Source organism: Haliotis rufescens, unplaced genomic scaffold (genome assembly GCF_023055435.1).
Source record: "Haliotis rufescens isolate VD_foot unplaced genomic scaffold, xgHalRufe1.0.p SCAF_29, whole genome shotgun sequence".
NCBI lineage: Eukaryota > Metazoa > Mollusca > Gastropoda > Lepetellida > Haliotidae > Haliotis > Haliotis rufescens.
Window position 1 is genome coordinate 2,675,373 of NW_025963990.1, and position 16,641 is coordinate 2,692,013.

At 41.2% G+C, this 16,641-nt stretch overlaps 1 protein-coding gene across 7 annotated transcripts in view; it reads right to left on the bottom strand.

Moving 5' to 3' along the window:
• LOC124137724 overlaps window positions 1-16,641 on the bottom strand; it is an 83,986-nt gene that overhangs the window by 28,613 nt on the left and 38,732 nt on the right. For 4 of the 7 annotated variants that reach the window (XM_046504152.2, XM_046504157.2, XM_046504154.2 and 1 more), the window contains exons 3-4: window positions 10,177-10,240; window positions 3,899-3,943 (exon numbers count right to left, since the gene is read on the bottom strand). In XM_046504152.2, the coding sequence (XP_046360108.2) occupies window positions 3,899-3,943; window positions 10,177-10,240 (109 nt within the window). The remainder of the gene's footprint in view (window positions 1-3,898; window positions 3,944-10,176; window positions 10,241-16,641) is intronic. The other 3 variants (XM_046504153.2, XM_046504158.2, XM_046504156.2) reach the window with 3 other exon arrangements.

Sequence of the window (16,641 nt, forward strand, 5' to 3'; positions counted from 1 at the left end):
GTAAGTGAATTTCCCCATCTGTCAACGCGGCAGGCTGTTGCTATCAGCAGCATCACCAGCTGACGCTCTAACATGCTTACTTGGACCACAACTTAATCATGCTGTTACTTAACGGACTGTCTTACGTAATCATTCTCCTCTCCACTACAGCAATGCAAGTGTAGCGGCCATAAAATTCCGAGACCCGTGATGGGATTCGAACCACGGACCTTCTGATCCGAGGTCGGACGCCTTGTCCGCATGACCAAAGAGGTTAACCCCTTCAGCAAGCTGACAAGGTAAGGATGTCATCTGTGGGATGACTCCACGCCCTGCTACATACTCCCCCGTCAACAGAAGGCACTTCCCGGGCTGCATAGTAGGGTACTGAGACTTATTGCTCAAATTTGATATGAACGTGCTCAGCCCCACGTTGGGTGCCAATGTAGCGGCCATGAAATTTCCAAGTCCCATGATGGCATTCGAAGAAAGGACCCTCTGATCAGAGGTTAGACGCCTTGTCCACATGACCAAATAGGTTAACCCCGTCAGCAAGCAGACAAGGTAAGGATGTCATGTGTGGGATGACTCCACGGCCTACTACACAAGCACACAGCCTCCATTTTGTCTATCAAAAGTAGCAATAGGCCAGCATGGTATCGATGGTAATAGAGCTGAGTATCGTCTGGTATCTTACGTAATCATTCTCCTCTCCACGACTACAATTCAAGCACACCCACAATCATAGGTTTCTGGGGTGCCCAAGGGACGCAACTCTGCACAGCGAATCGCAGCGTCTTAGACGACTGGGCCACCAATGCCCCCTTTCTGTTGAGAAGTAGAGGAGGGTGAGTTGGGTTTTCTAACACTTTTGGCAATATTCTAGAAATATGATGACAGGGGACACAGAGAATGGGCCTTGCTCTTACATTGTTCCATGTAGGGAATAAAACCCAGGTCATCAGCTTTAACGCTTTATCCACTAGGCTGACCTACCACCCAACAGACTCAGTGAGTGAGTAGGGTTTTATGCTGCTTTTAGAAATACTACACCAGAAACATGCAGGCTTCACACATTGAACTCAAGTGGTGAATCAAAACCTGATCTTTGTTGTGAGTCAATATGTATTGGAGAAACCACGCTCACGAGGTTTTGGTAGACAGAGCATGCCCTGGGGAGAGGGAAAAACCAAGGGGGCGAAGCACCCGCGGTTTTTCCCGACCCCCAGGGCATGCTCTGTCTACCAAAACCGAGGAAAAGTGTTTTTCCAAGCTTATAAACCGAAAAAAGAAACTTAAAACAACATTTATCAACATTTTTAGGTTTCGAACTTACTTTCCATGAACCTTAGGAAACGCGTGTAAAATATCTGTTGCTGGCGTACGGATCTTGAAAAGGACATTCTAAAAACCAGTGAGGCTTATCAACACCTCTGTAGCCTCGTGGTACACTCACTGGGCTACAGATATGAAGGTTGCGAGTTCGATCCTCGGGAATATAAAGAAAACATTTGTCATTTGATTTTACATTTCATTACATGTTACAATCTGAACGGAAGTTATATTAATAAAATACCCGGGATATTATATAACCTCACAATAGGTTTTAATGCCTATAGAAAGAAGTCTCTTACTTAATAGCAATCCCAATGAATAGGTTTATAATTTAACCACTAGACTACAAGTTCTAGGTCCAGGATTCTGCAGAGGTTCAAGAATCACAGGATAAACAGATAATCAGACAACTATGGGAAGGATGTTTGTTTGTTTGTTTGTTTGTTTGCTTGTTTGTTTGTTTGTTTGTTTGTTGTTTAAGCCACACTCAGCAATATTCCAGCTATATGACGGCAGTCTATACGACGAGGCCTCATGGTCAAAGCTGATGACCTGAGTTTTTTATACCTACAGGGAAAATAAATAAAGCCTGGACCAGACAATCCAGTGATTGATATCATGAGCATCGATAGGCATTTGGGATATGATAACATGCATCAACCAAGTCAGCGAGTCTGACCATCTGATCCTGTTAGTCGCCTTTTACGGCAAGCATGGGTTGCTGAAGACCTAATTCTACCCCGGATCTTCACGGGTCACTAAGGGAAGGAACTCAATTAACAATATACTGATATTGACAAGGAAAATAGGTTTGTATGTCCTTCCGTAATCTTGAACCTTGTGTTGAACAGTCAAGATATCAAACGCATATTTCCTAAACCTCATTAGAAGAATATTACTTTTAATGTTGAAGAAAATGACAAATTAGCTGTGATGGACAAGAAAATGTCCTCGTTTTTGAAGTAAAACATACAAGTGTGTCTAAATTCAGGGGATTTTAGCATTTTAATGCCTGTTGTACCAATCAGCCATTCAATGATCAATAACAAAATATAAAAATCAGGTTCACTAATTCATAATCTAAATGATTACTGATGCATCTAGAAGTGCCGTAATACCCCACATGTTAAACATGCTATGGAGATTTTATTCACGAAAAATAACTGGAAAAATTTCATCCTTGTGAAAATGATAATGTATTGAAATTAATGTATTTCTTCTAACTACGTTACATCAGCTCGTTAACCAGCATGCAACATGCAGAAATGTTGCTGTTAATTTGTTTTATGTTTCAGTTAGAATCAAAGTTGAGAATGGAGTTCAGTCTAACTACACAAACCATTCTAATTCTAAATAAATAGCCAGGCAGTTCAACATCAGCTTGGGAGGGAGGGAGGGAGTGGTTGGTAGGGAACTCAGCTAACGTGGCATAACACAAACCAGGATGGCTTGGAGTGAGTGAGTGAGTGGGGTTTAATGCCGCTTTGAATACTATATCATAAAACCATGCCATGTCAGCTTGATGGCCCAAAGTAATGCACACAAGCACTTAGCGGTATGATGCCATCTTTCTGAGGCAAGAGAGTTAACTGATTATAAAACCTAGTCCGGCAAGGGTGGAAATTGGACTTTTATAGTCAGTTAACTCCCTTGCCTCAGGAAGATGGTATGGTGCTGACACACCTAGAAAGAGGATAGCCACAATCTGCTTTCTGACATTTCTGAGGGACGCACAAGTGTGAGTGAGTTTGTTTTAGAGGCCAATGCAAACAGAAGGAAGGCCATGGAAAAGAAAGTTGTCTCAGAGGAGTAAGTGACTTGGTTTTAACGCCACTTTCAAAGGTATTACAGTTATACATGTATCAGGGCGTGTCAGATTCTCATGTGGGAGGAAAGCCCGAAATGATGCAGGACGTTTACCACTTTGTTGACACCCATGGGTATTATGCTGACAAACCTAGAAACGTAATCGGGGGGAGCTGGCATTCAAACCCATGATCATAGGTGTCGGCATGCCTAAGGGACACAACTCTGCACAGCGAACTACGGCACTTTGGATGACTGGGTTGCTGAAGACCTATCCTACCCCGGATCTTCACCCAATCATCTGCATCTAGTTGGTAGATGTTTGGAAAGAAGTGAGATTTTCCCACCTTTGCATATGGAAGAGCTGTAAGCGGCTTTGTGCTATTATGGGTACAACTAATCATGTATGGTTGACAGTGAAGAGGACGTCTGTTGAAAATCTTAAGATTAAGTTATAGTGTGATTACAGCCAATATACAGGATTATGGCAATGTCGTAATAGAGGTATGGTATTCGAAAGACTTATAGGTTTTTCTGGCACGTCCATCATACCGAAGGGACCAACTTTGCACAGCGAATTGCTGCAAATAAGATGACCCGGCTACCATGGGTCACACGTAACACCAGGGCAGCCAGGCCAGTCTCAGATGGGTGACTGTCAGGTTGAGTGACAAGCATGAATATGGATGTGAATGTGAAGTTAGATGAGGAAAACAGTTAAGGAGAGAGAGGTTCGGTCATGATGCGTCAAACTTATCGTGCTGCTCGCGCTACTTACAACTTGGCCATTTTGCTGGCAATACTTTTCATAAAGTCGAAAGTGCTGTTGAAATAATAAAAAAGCTTAAACATTGATGCTATGAACATGAAGACATAAACAAAATGTGAAGACAGGAGTCCTTGGACCATGCACAATATGACCATGACGGACTACATGACCATGGTTTCTGAACAAAAATCTCATATTTCATTCAAATATGGTTTAACGAACATGACTTAATATAAACAAATTATTTTCTAAAATTCAAGACAACGAAATACGATCAATGGAAATACTAAATGCTGAAACTAAACACACATAAACAACAAATATAGATTCTGAAACAAAATCTGACATTACATGCAGCCATCGCTTATTCGGTTACCCTCTTTTCTCAGTGCCTTTCTCATTCAACATTGGGCTCCAGTCCTAAAGCCGGCATGGTAATACCACAATTTATTTCTGGAAACTCAGCCATAGATTGAGAATTTCAAAAACAAAAAAACAAAATAATATTTTAATTTGAGAAATTAGTAACCATGTATACTGTATTAATACCCCTGCTGCAGTAAACACCCCTTGGCCAAATTCTGGACCATTCTGTGCGTAATTTCTGGCGCCCCGAATAAATCTGAAAATTGATGCCCCTATTTATATTTCGTTGTGCATATAACAGATCTATTTATAGTAAACACAACAGTGGAGTATGTAACTGTCTTATAATTATTATTGAAAACGTTTTAGTTTCATGGATGTTTGACCCACTTCTGTTCTCTGCTACTCAATCTCTGAAAACAATTCTAACTTGTGCAAGTTTTTAATACGTGTCGATTTTCTGAGACCTAGGGCGCTTAATACTTCAAATATGGTAACTGATTTCAGAAATAAAAGTAGGTCAACATAAGACAGGAAGTAACTCCTACACATGTCCGGAAGAAAAACACTTTTTCTTTAGTTTTGTTTCCTTCAGACAATAACAAAAATAAAGATATCATTTGTATATTTTGACAATAAAAATCTATCGTCAAACACAAACATAACAAATAAACAGATGGACACGGAAAAATATAACAACACACTAGATGATGCATGTGAGCGTGACATCAGTGCACATGATAACATGCAGCCTTGTATTTTCTTGATAAGATAAAGAATACCTGTATTTCATCTCTTATCACCCATTCATTCCTATTTTCTGAAAAACCCATACAAGCTGCACATTCAGCGACTTTTCATTATCTCATGCTATTCACCTGACAGCAAACAATGTGTGATGAGATAAGATATTACAACATATCTATTAAGTGTTAAGGTTGGTTGGTGCAAGAAGAAGGGAATAGTTTATGGTAATCCACAAAAATGATTAACATCCATAAACTTCAAATTGGTAAACAAGTGCTCCTAGAGGAAAAGGAGCGTTCACATGAGCACTTCAGTTCAAGAGCTGAACTGAAAAAGTTGTTAGGATGGTAGCATCACATGTGACTTCTATTTCTTGCAGAGGTTTAATCAGAGATCAACAGTGTTTGCATAAGCACTTCAGTTCAAGATATGAACTGCATAGGTTGTTAGGAAGGTAGCATATATATCTTGCATGAGATATAACAGAGATTAATAGAGTGTCTGCATGAGTACTTCAGTTCAGGAGATGAACTGCACAGGTTGTTAGGAAGGTAGCATCTATATCTTGCATGAGATCTGTCAGAGATTAATAGAGTGTCTGCATGAGTACTTCAGTTCAGGAGATGAACTGTACAGGTTGTTAGGAAGGTAGTATCACATGTGACAGCTGTTTCTTGCAGGAGAGTTATCAGAGATCAACAGAGTGTTTGCATGAAAACAAATCCTGTCACATGCAAGCATGGCTTTAGTGATGGATTTTCTGAGAGTCAGAGGAACGTTATATTAATAATCAGGATCACAAGGGAACAGGAATAGTGAAGTACCCTGCTCAAAATTTCTGTTCATGCTGTTTACTGATAAATAATTTGAGAAATCTGGGATCCCAAGGGCCGGTTATTGCCTACAATTGTGTGAAGTCAGAAAATGACACACAATGAAACATGCAGGCAAAGCTCTATTTTTAAACTGCTATGTTTATACAACTTCTTTGCAGTTGTATGGTGCTGACAAACCTAGAAATAGAATCTGGGTCAAATCAGGAATAAAACCCATCACCATCAACTCAGGTTTCTGGCTTGCTTAGGCAAGCAGCTCTGCACCGTGAATAGATGGCTCGTCCACCATGTTCCCCCCACCCCCCTGTCCCCTGTCCCCCATTCCCTCCCCGCATTCTAGGGATGGGTATTGCGAGGTTTAAAGTGTATCACAATATTTTGCAATGCACAAGGCCGTATTGTGATATGTAACACGATATATTGTATAATTATGAATTTTGAATTCGGCAGCAGTCTGATACATTAAGGTATGAACTGAAGTTCATAAATGGAACAAAACGAAATGCTGGTACTACATGTTTACTCAGTCAATAAATATGCAGCCATCTTGCTTTAAAAACTCGCTATTTAAGATCACCGGATATATCGAGCATGAACAAATGATATTGTGATTCTTTATCGTGGAAAGAATGAACCTCAATTTGCCGATATACCGATAATACCGCACATCCTTACTGCATTCCTCATCCCAATAAAGAACATACAGTTCTATGAAATCTCTTTGTACACAATAAATTTATCTCTTTTAATTGTTTTTTTACAAATTTCATCTCAGACACTTATTATTTTTATAACATAGACTTGTTACAATTAACATAAATATACCGCAGTGAACATGGTTAAGGTACAGGGCTAGAAAACATCATGTAGTGAATGATCTACATCAGGGGTAGAAACCAACAGTTTTTGTCCACTTGTCCTTATAATGATAACATATAGCAAAACCCTTAAAATTGGCCAATTTCTACTAGTCCTTAAGATACCTTTACCATTGGGCAGTTTGGTAAGGACTACAGGACAAGTGCCAATTTCTAACGCTGTACATCAATGTGTTTGTGTTGAAAGCAACATGAGAAGGAAACAACATGGCTGCTGGGACATTACACTGGACAGCAGAGGACGCGGGAGTGTTTCCTGCTGATTCAAGTGCCAGTACGTTATAATGGGCCACAACAATGTATGGGATACAAGCACCACTTAGGAACACACACTGACAGATGGTCTCCTGTACACTCCTGTGCACTCAGCAATATTCCAGCTATATGACAATGGTCTGTCAATAATCGCATCTGGACTAGACAATTCAGTGATTGACATCACAAGCATCGACCTATGAAATTGGAATACGATGTCATGCACTGACCAAGTCAGCGAGCCTGACCACCCAATCACGTTAGTTGCCTCCTTCGACAAGCATAGTTGCCTTTTACATCAAGCATGGGTTGCTGAAGACCTATTCTAACCCGGATCTTCATGGGTGAGCAGTCAAGTAGGTGGTAGTTACAATGGGAATTCCAAAGGGGCATATCAGTTTGCTGGTAAGGGGGGATCAGTTTGCTGGTAAGGGAGGATCAGTTTGCTGGTAAGGGAGGATCTGCGTATTCCTGGTAAACCTCTTATTTCCTGCATAAAAAATGTTCAATATACCGTGGACCCGTGAAGATACCAGGAATAGGTCTTCAGCAATCCATGCTTGCTGTAAAAGGCGAGTATGCTTGTCGTAAGAGGCGACTAACGGGATCAGGTTGTCAGGCTTGCTGACTTGGTTGATGCATGTCATCGTATTCCAATTTCATAGGTCGATGCTTATGATGCCAATCACTGGATTGTCTGGTCCAGCCTCGATTATTTACAGACCGCTGTCATATAGCTGGAATATTGCTGAGGACAATGAGGAAGGGGTCTTCAGTAATGCATGCCCAAAGCCATCTTGATGGCGGGGGTGATGTGTGGTGGGTGGGTGGGGAGGGGGGGAGGGAGGGAGGGAGGGAGGGAGGTGAGTCCAGTATAGGTGTAGGGGTGGTGGGAGTGATTGTGCTTAGTATGGGTAGATTGGTAGGGTGCATTCTGTAATAGGGGTAGGGTGGAGGAGGGGTAGGACGAAATGAAAGAACTGAAACAGGGAATAGTACTGTGGCAGGGGTTAGGGTTAGGGTGGTGGGGTGGTGGGGTGGTGGGGTGGGAGAATTGAGGAAAGGGTAGATGGGGTGGGGGTCTTTTTGGTAATAGGGGTGAGGTAGGGACAGAGAAACAGGAATTGTCATTTGGCCACAGTTGGTGTATTATTCATATCATTACTTGAAAGTGAATCTAGAAAGTGAATTTAAATTGCAATTATTTCCTTGCAAAACTGTTGATCTCACCATCTACATTAAGTTATCCTATTTAGGTGAAGACTGTGACTCCATAAATTATGTCCGACTATCTCCAAGAGCACATAACAAACTGATGTGTGTATTTACCAAGGCAGGGAAGGACAAACATTAACCCTAACAAGCCCAACATGCATGTCATGAACTTCAATCTCAGTCAATCCTCCCGAGACAAGGGAGTTAACTGACTATAAAAGTTCAGTTTCCACCCTTGCTGAACTCAGCTGGAATTATGGAGTTTTGTAATAGCCACTGGTGGCACTACGATCGAGCCCAGAAATTCCAGCCTAGTTTGTCAAAGGTTGAAACTGGCCTTTTATAATCAGTGAGTTGCGTGAGTGAGTGAGTCGGGTTTAACACCGTTTTTAACAGTATTCCAGTTATATCACGACGTGTCAGCTAAATGTGGGAGGATAGCCCGAAGGGATGCAGGTCTCAGACATTTACCACTTCGGTGAAACCCACGAGCACGGGTATGGTGCTGACAAACCTAGAAACGTAATCGGGGCGAACCGGGATTCAAACCCACAATCATAGGTTTCTGGCGTGTCCAAGGGACGTAACTCTGCACAGCGAATCGCGGCGCCTTTGACGACTGGGCCACCCGTGCCCCCTTTTATAGTCGGTTACCTCCCTTGCCTCAGGAAGATGATCTCAGTCAAAGCAACACAACAGCATCATAAAATGAATACTGCATGGTGTTTATGATACTGATTCAAACAGTAATTATAATCTACTTGTATTAACTGTTATACACAACTGCCATTTCAAAAGTTCAAAAGATTCCATTGGGGAAATTTTAAAGTTAAGAGAAGATCATAGTGGACTTAATGCAACTTTGAACAGTAATCCAATAGAACGGCATGTCAGCTTAATGTGTGAAGAAAGCACAGGTTTCAGGCAGTCATCACTTTGGTGAATCCATATGAACAGGTATGGTGCTCTTAACCCTAGACACATAATATCGATAGTATCGATATCAGGTTCACCTAAGCTTTCTGCGTTCCACCCGTGGCCCTGATTACAGGTGAGGTGAGGTGAGGTGAAATGGGGTTTAAAGTCGCGTCCAAGATTATTGCACTTATATAGCGATGTGCATGTACGTGTATGTGTGTATGTGTGTGTGTGTGTGTGTGGCTGCTTGTACTAGTCCGGACTGATGCCGATTTATAGTGCTAGCACACTGAGATACCATGGCACAGTTTAACATGAATACCCCACTCAGATACAGCATACTGACTCCGAGCCGACCAGTCCTTGTTTTAGCCCCTTAATGCCGAGCGCCAGACAGGGTAACAACAAGTACCATCTTTTAACGTCTTTTGGTATGACGCGGCTGGGGATCGAACCCCGGACCTTCCGCTCTCCGGGCGGACGCTCTACCTCTAGACCATGGAGGCCGTCCCGATTACAGTCTGACATAAAGTGTATGAATGTCACTACTTGTGTCAATGAACAGGCACATCAATATCAATAAAACTTGTTAGCATGGACCTATGTCAATGATTGATATATTAACTTGCCATTGATACATTGCACTGGGTCAGACATTTGTAGTATCACTGTTCTGATCAAGCTTTACGAACATTTATACCATGTATATCCCACCTCCAGGACAAAGGGGTTAACGTAGGTCAGAATACCACCTGACTCGCAATGAGATAAAGCATTATTTACCTCTACAGTGACCTGAGGGGTAGTTAGGTGGGGAGGGAGAACAGCATTGGGGTCATTTTGTGTCATTTTGTTTGATGTTGTGATCACTAAATACCTGAATCATAAACAAACAATAATAACTGCCTGTGTGCACATCCAAGGTCAAAGGTGAAGACTGAGAGTTAGGTCAAGTACATACAACACATTCCAATGGACAGCCCCTGTACAGGGGCATGAGACAGGGGGGTACAGGGACATGAGACGGGGGGTCACAGACAAGAAGTGAAAGGGCGTGGCAGCATGCACATACCTGTAAACACCATACCTGCGGCCCTTGCCCGCGATGTCCACATTGTTGTCAAACTGTTCATCATCTGGAACGAGAATCAAGGACAAGGTCAGAGGTGACAGTTAATCTCATTATGCCAAAACATGCCCGTCAGAATGTTGGACATTTCGACAGCCGGATAATAAAGCTGCTTGCCCTTGCTTGTATGAGGAATCTCTTGTAATGTTTACTTTGAAGTTAATGACTATATGACTAGAGGCAATTGGGAAAAAGCTTTGAGGTCAACTATGCTTTACTTGTTTGTTTGTTGTTTAACACCGCACTCAGCAATATACCAGCTGTCTGTAATACTGTAGATCTTGAAATGCGTCTCCAAATTGATACGAATGCTGACCCCTAGCCAAAAGTGCGACTCAAAATCAATGTGACTCCCCCCACCCCAACCCCAGTGGAATTATATATACCACACAGTAAACGAGTCTGGACCACACAATCCAGTGATTGACATCATGAGCATCAATCTACGCAACTGGCATACGATCAAATGCATCAACTAAGTCAACGAGCCTGACCACCCTATCCCGTCAGTCACCTCTTATGGCAAGCATGGGTTGCTGAAGACCTATTCTTACCGGACCTTCACGGGTCAAATTTTGCAGTAAGGTGAAAATTGTGAAGGTGATGATTACAAATCTAATGATCATCAATATAACGATATATTTTAGAAGCTTTAGGATCAATGAAGACTGAAATGACTTACAGATGTCAATTTTTCTATTCTTTCAATACAACATTTTTGTACAGATGTTGGTGCCATATTTTTGCATGATGAAGATATCAGCATCTTTACCAAGCAACACATTGGAAGAATATAGAAGGTGAAATTCACAAGTCAACTTGAAAATGAAATAATCCAAAAGAAGATGACAATAGATCATCAAACTCAAACAAATGAATATTCATAAGTCAAAATAATTGTATGAGATAGGCATGTAATCAATCAATATGTACATTTAGATCAGAGTCCATAAACTAGCCATAAAATGAGAATATATTGCTACTGTGGGCTGTGATATACGACCACGTATCTCACACAATGGTCCTTGTAACACAATGTATCTGTGTCATAGTTAACAGGCACATCAATATCAAGATGTTCATATATAAACTACCATGCCGAGCTACACATCCGGCTTTCACTATCAGAGCTTAGTGTGAGTCGTTGGTGTTACATGTAAAATGACAACTGCTTCCATAGCTTATCATCATCAATATAACTCAATGATAAATAAGAATTATCATGAAATATTTTTGGACAATTTGATAAATGACAAATGATAATGAAACAAAACAAATAATTATAAATGCATTAACATCATAATTGTCATGTACAAACCCCAAATATTTCATAATTTTCATGAACAATTTTATTGCCTAATATGGCAACCCAAAATGTTTTGAATTTATCAGATTGACATCTCTGACTTGTGCGGACAACTGCCCACTGTGGCCTTACAGAGGAGATATGAATAATACTGTGACCTTACTATGAAGATATGTATCATACCGTGACCTTACTATGGAGATATGTATCATACCGTGACCTTACTATGAAGATGTACATTGCATCCTGACTATGGAGATATGCATCGTATCCTTACTATGGAGATACGTATCGTATCCTTACTTTGGAGATACTATTGTATCCTTACTATGGAGATATGTATCGTATCCTTACCATGGAGATACTATTGTATCCTTACTATGGAGATATGTATCATACCGTGACCTTACTATGAAGATGTACATTGCATCCTGACTATGGAGATATGCATCGTATCCTTACTATGGAGATACGTATCGTATCCTTACTTTGGAGATACTATTGTATCCTTACTATGGAGATATGTATCGTATCCTTACCATGGAGATACTATTGTATCCTTACTATGGAGATATGTATCATACCGTGACCTTACTATGAAGATGTATATTGCATCCTGACTATGGAGATATGCATCGTATCCTTACTATAGAGATACGTATCGTATCCTTACTATGGAGATACTATTGTATCCTTACTATGGAGATATGTATCGTATCCTTACTATAGAGATATGTATTGTATCCTTACAATGGAGATATGTATTGTATCCTTACTATGGAGATATGTATCGTATCCTTACTATGGAGATACTATTGTATCCTTACTATGGAGATATGTATCGTATCCTTACTATGAAGATATGTTTTGTATCATTACAATGGAGATATGTATTGTATCCTTACTGTGGAGATACTATAGTATCCTTACTATGGAGATACTATTGTATCCTTACTGTGGAGATATGTATCGTATCCTTACTATGGAGATACTATTGTATCCTTACTATGGAGATATGTATCCTATCCTTACTATGGATATATGAATTGTGTCATGACTCCACTATGGAGATACGTACCTTTACATCACCTTACTATGAAGATGCACATCCTATTGCAACTAAGAGTGTAGTGTTACAGCCTTAGTCAAAATACTGTCCCCAGCTTTACAGTAACAGTGGACTTGGCCTCTGGACATTATCGGGCTCATCATGACTGAATGACTCACTCAGTCACTGTCCACTACGACAAACAATCAATCACAATGCATGGCATGCTATAACAGGTCAGCGTGAGTGGACAGGGCTTTACATCAGACACAACTGACTGTCACAGAGTTACATGAATGTGTTTTATTGTCCTCCTGACCAGAAAGTGACTGCTGTGGACCACCCTATAGGTACAAGTCTGTGGGGGGAAGTTGATGGGGTCATGTCATCAGACAAAGGTGATTACAAGTGGAACTTATTGATTGTGACTTGCCAGATGTTCCCCCATTTAAACACTGCCCACACATCTGCTCTGAACCTATCATTAAGTGAGCCCTGAATCACCCACAACTCCTGCTGTAAACGAACCCTCCCCTTCCATCTTGCAAAATACTGATATGTACTGACCCATATGCAGCCTTATATCCCCTCCTCCCTCTTCCATACACATGTGGATCCAGTGGGGTGTTTTGGTTTTTTGGGGAGGTGGTGGGGTGGGTGGGAGAGAGGATCTTTTCTTAACCAAACCTTACCCTGGCTACCTACCCTCCCCTCCTTACCCCACCCCTACCCACCCATCCCATACCCTGCTATCCACCCTCATCAACTAACTCCAGCCTAACCACCTTCATTGCCTAACCCCACCCTGCTATCCACCTTCATCACCAAACCCCACCCTGCTATCCACCCTCATCACCTAACTCCACCCTGCTATCCACCCTCATCGCCTAACCCCACCCCTAACAACCCTCATCACCTAACCCCACCCCTAACATCCCTCATCGCCTAACCCCACCCCTAACAACCCTCATCGCCTAACCCCCCCCTAACAACCCTCATCACCTAACCCCACCCCTAACAACCATCATCGCCTAACCCCCCCCCTAACAACCCTCATTGCCTAACCCCACCCCTAACAACCCTCATCGCCTAACCCCACCCTGCTAACAACCCTCATCACCTAACCCCACCCCTAACAACCCTCATCGCCTAACCCCACCCTGCTATCCACCACCCTCAGGTCCTGCCCACCACCCCTCAATACATCTTGTTGTCCCCACTCCCAGCACTGCTCCATGAAGCTGACAAGGCTAAGACCATGCCCTGATGCTTCTCAAGTACCTCCTCTTCAGTCAGCACAATAACATTAGTCATGGAGACTACAGACTGAAGCTGATTACAGGATCAGGGGGGAATCAAGGGAGGGCCTGTTCTGTTGTCTGACAGCATGGTCAGCTGGATAAGGGGCTTATCACACCTAAATTGTTGATCAAATGAGGTGAAAGAATTACGAACAAAGAGTGATCATCAGATAGCCAAGGCCGGAGTTTTGCTGAGTTCATCATTGCAAGGCAACTGTTCTTGGATGAAGTCATAAACATGGTTATGAATGAGTAAGTGAGCTGAGATAACATTACTTTGAACTATGGCTGGGATGAGTCCAAATTTACTACCCGGGTACCCACCCCCCTATTACCCGACCCTACCCGGGTACCCACTGTAGATCTCTGGAGATGTCTCAAAATGTCTGATTGGGAACATTTTTAGCATAGCCCTGCCAAAAACGTATTTAGATACACGTATGAAACAATCTGGTCATTCATACACTGAAGTTGAATTAAGTTATATCTTTTTTCAACAATATGAAAAATCAGAAGGAATAGTCAGGAAGAAATGCGAAACATTAGTGACTTTTAGTTCAACCATAGGGTTCTAGATATTTTTTGTCATTAAACAATATATCACGTGACTAACCACGGGTCCGGGTAGTCCTGTGGGTACCCGTGTACTACTCAGTACCCGACCGGGGTACCGGAGTTACCCGTCCCAGCCCTACTTTGAACAGTATTACATTTATACTACAGTGAGTGAGTGAGTGAGTGAATGAGTATGGTTTTACGCCGCTTTTAGCAATATTTCAGCAATATCACGGCGGGGGACACCAGAATTGGGCTTCACACATTGTACCCATGTTGGGAATCGAACCCGGGTCTTCGGCGTGACGAGCAAATGCTTTAACCACTAGGCTACCTGACCGCCCCTATACTACAGTGTGTCATCATAATGTAGCAGGATGTCATGGTGATACTGCTAAAAGACATTTACAACCTTAGTGGAAATAGCACAGGTGTCGTGCTGATTGACCAAGGGTGATAATCTGGGCGAATCAGGGATTCAAACTCATGATCAGCAGATCCTGGCAGCTAAGGGGCATAACTCTTCTATGAGATTTTTCATGCCTTACATCAACAAGCCACCCTTTGACCACTTACATAAATACAATGTTCATAGACAGAATTGATAAAAACAAGTTGATGAAATTTGTAACTAAAACTATCCCAAAAGCATGGTAATTTATTTCTTTTGAAATAGGACCATACCAAAATATCTCACTACTGAAACAAATTGGGCTATGATTTCTGAAAAGTGGTGATAATGGGCAGCTTGTCTTTCTGCTAGTTCAGCATAAAAAACAGTCTGAGAAACAAAAATAAAATGCTTTCATGTTAAACGTTTTTGCTGTTGAGGACACGAGTCCCAAGAACCACCGTATTTTCTTGAGTATTATGAGTGCGCACTTTTTTTCCCAAAAAACACAGTATATGTTTTTAAGGTTAAAGGCCATATAAAAACAACACCTCATAAACAATTTGTTAAATAAATTAAAATACAAATATTTTCTTTTTTCACTTCTTCTCCTCAACCAGTGCAATCTAAATTCCCAATTGTACTAAATGATAACAACAATTACATAACAAAAGGAAAGAAGTTCCCTATTTGCAATTCATGAACAGCATTGATGGCTGACAAGACCAGTCACATCAAAAAGTGCAACTTCTGGATGGAAAATATCTCAATAAATGCGAAACGGGAACCCAACTTTAGCATGCAATATTTTTTCTTCAATGTAAGTGGTCTAATAGTACCAATTATTGCATCATTGGTTTAACATAAATTGCAGGAAACGTTCCATTTATCGCCACAACCTCGCCACAACCTCGCCTCTACGAGGTTATTGATGTATATAATGTACAGATAGGAATACAAATTACTTTGGAATTTGGCCCACTATGTTATCATCATCCATGATGCAAACCAACAGCCGTCAGAACAAAGCCTTAATGGACCCTCCCACCCATAATGGGTGGTATAATGTCAACAAACTCCAGTCCAAACAAACTTCAATTACAACAAGTACAAATAACATTAAATGCAAAAGTTCTATACAAAAACAATCTAGTACACTTTTAAAACATAATTCAAACCAAGTCAATATGTCAAAATCATTTAAAGATTAAATAGGTTTTGAGACGTCCCCCAAATGTTATGCCCCAGCTGGGTGTGTGATAACCACAAGTAGACCAGTCCATGGTTCAGTGCGATCACATGTGCCATGGATTAAGATAGGTTGGTACATAAAAAATTCTGAACACGTTACAGACATCAAGGATTGATAATGACTGCTACAAAATGCTGGGATAGTACAAGGGGTTCAATCATGTCTCATTCATTACAAGATCAATGAAACACTGCGAGGATTGACACTGAATCGTTGACACTGAATCATTGTCCACTATTGCTCTCTGCACAACCGTCAGAGGAAATCATTGATCACATCAAATTTTCATGTTTTAGGATGGTTATCAAATATGCAATCCAAATTAAGACAAATAAAATTAACATTTTCTGAACAGCAACTGCAAATCATGAGTCTCCGCCAAATATCTGATGACACCAAGATATGTTTTATTCAAAATTTCAAAAAAAAATTCAAAACTATGTACATGTTAGCAAAAAGGTTGAGATTTTGGTTTTGCAACACTTCCAGCAAAATTCAGGGACAGCCAAAATGGACTTCCCACCCTTTGGAGGAATCGAACGTGTTTAAGGCATG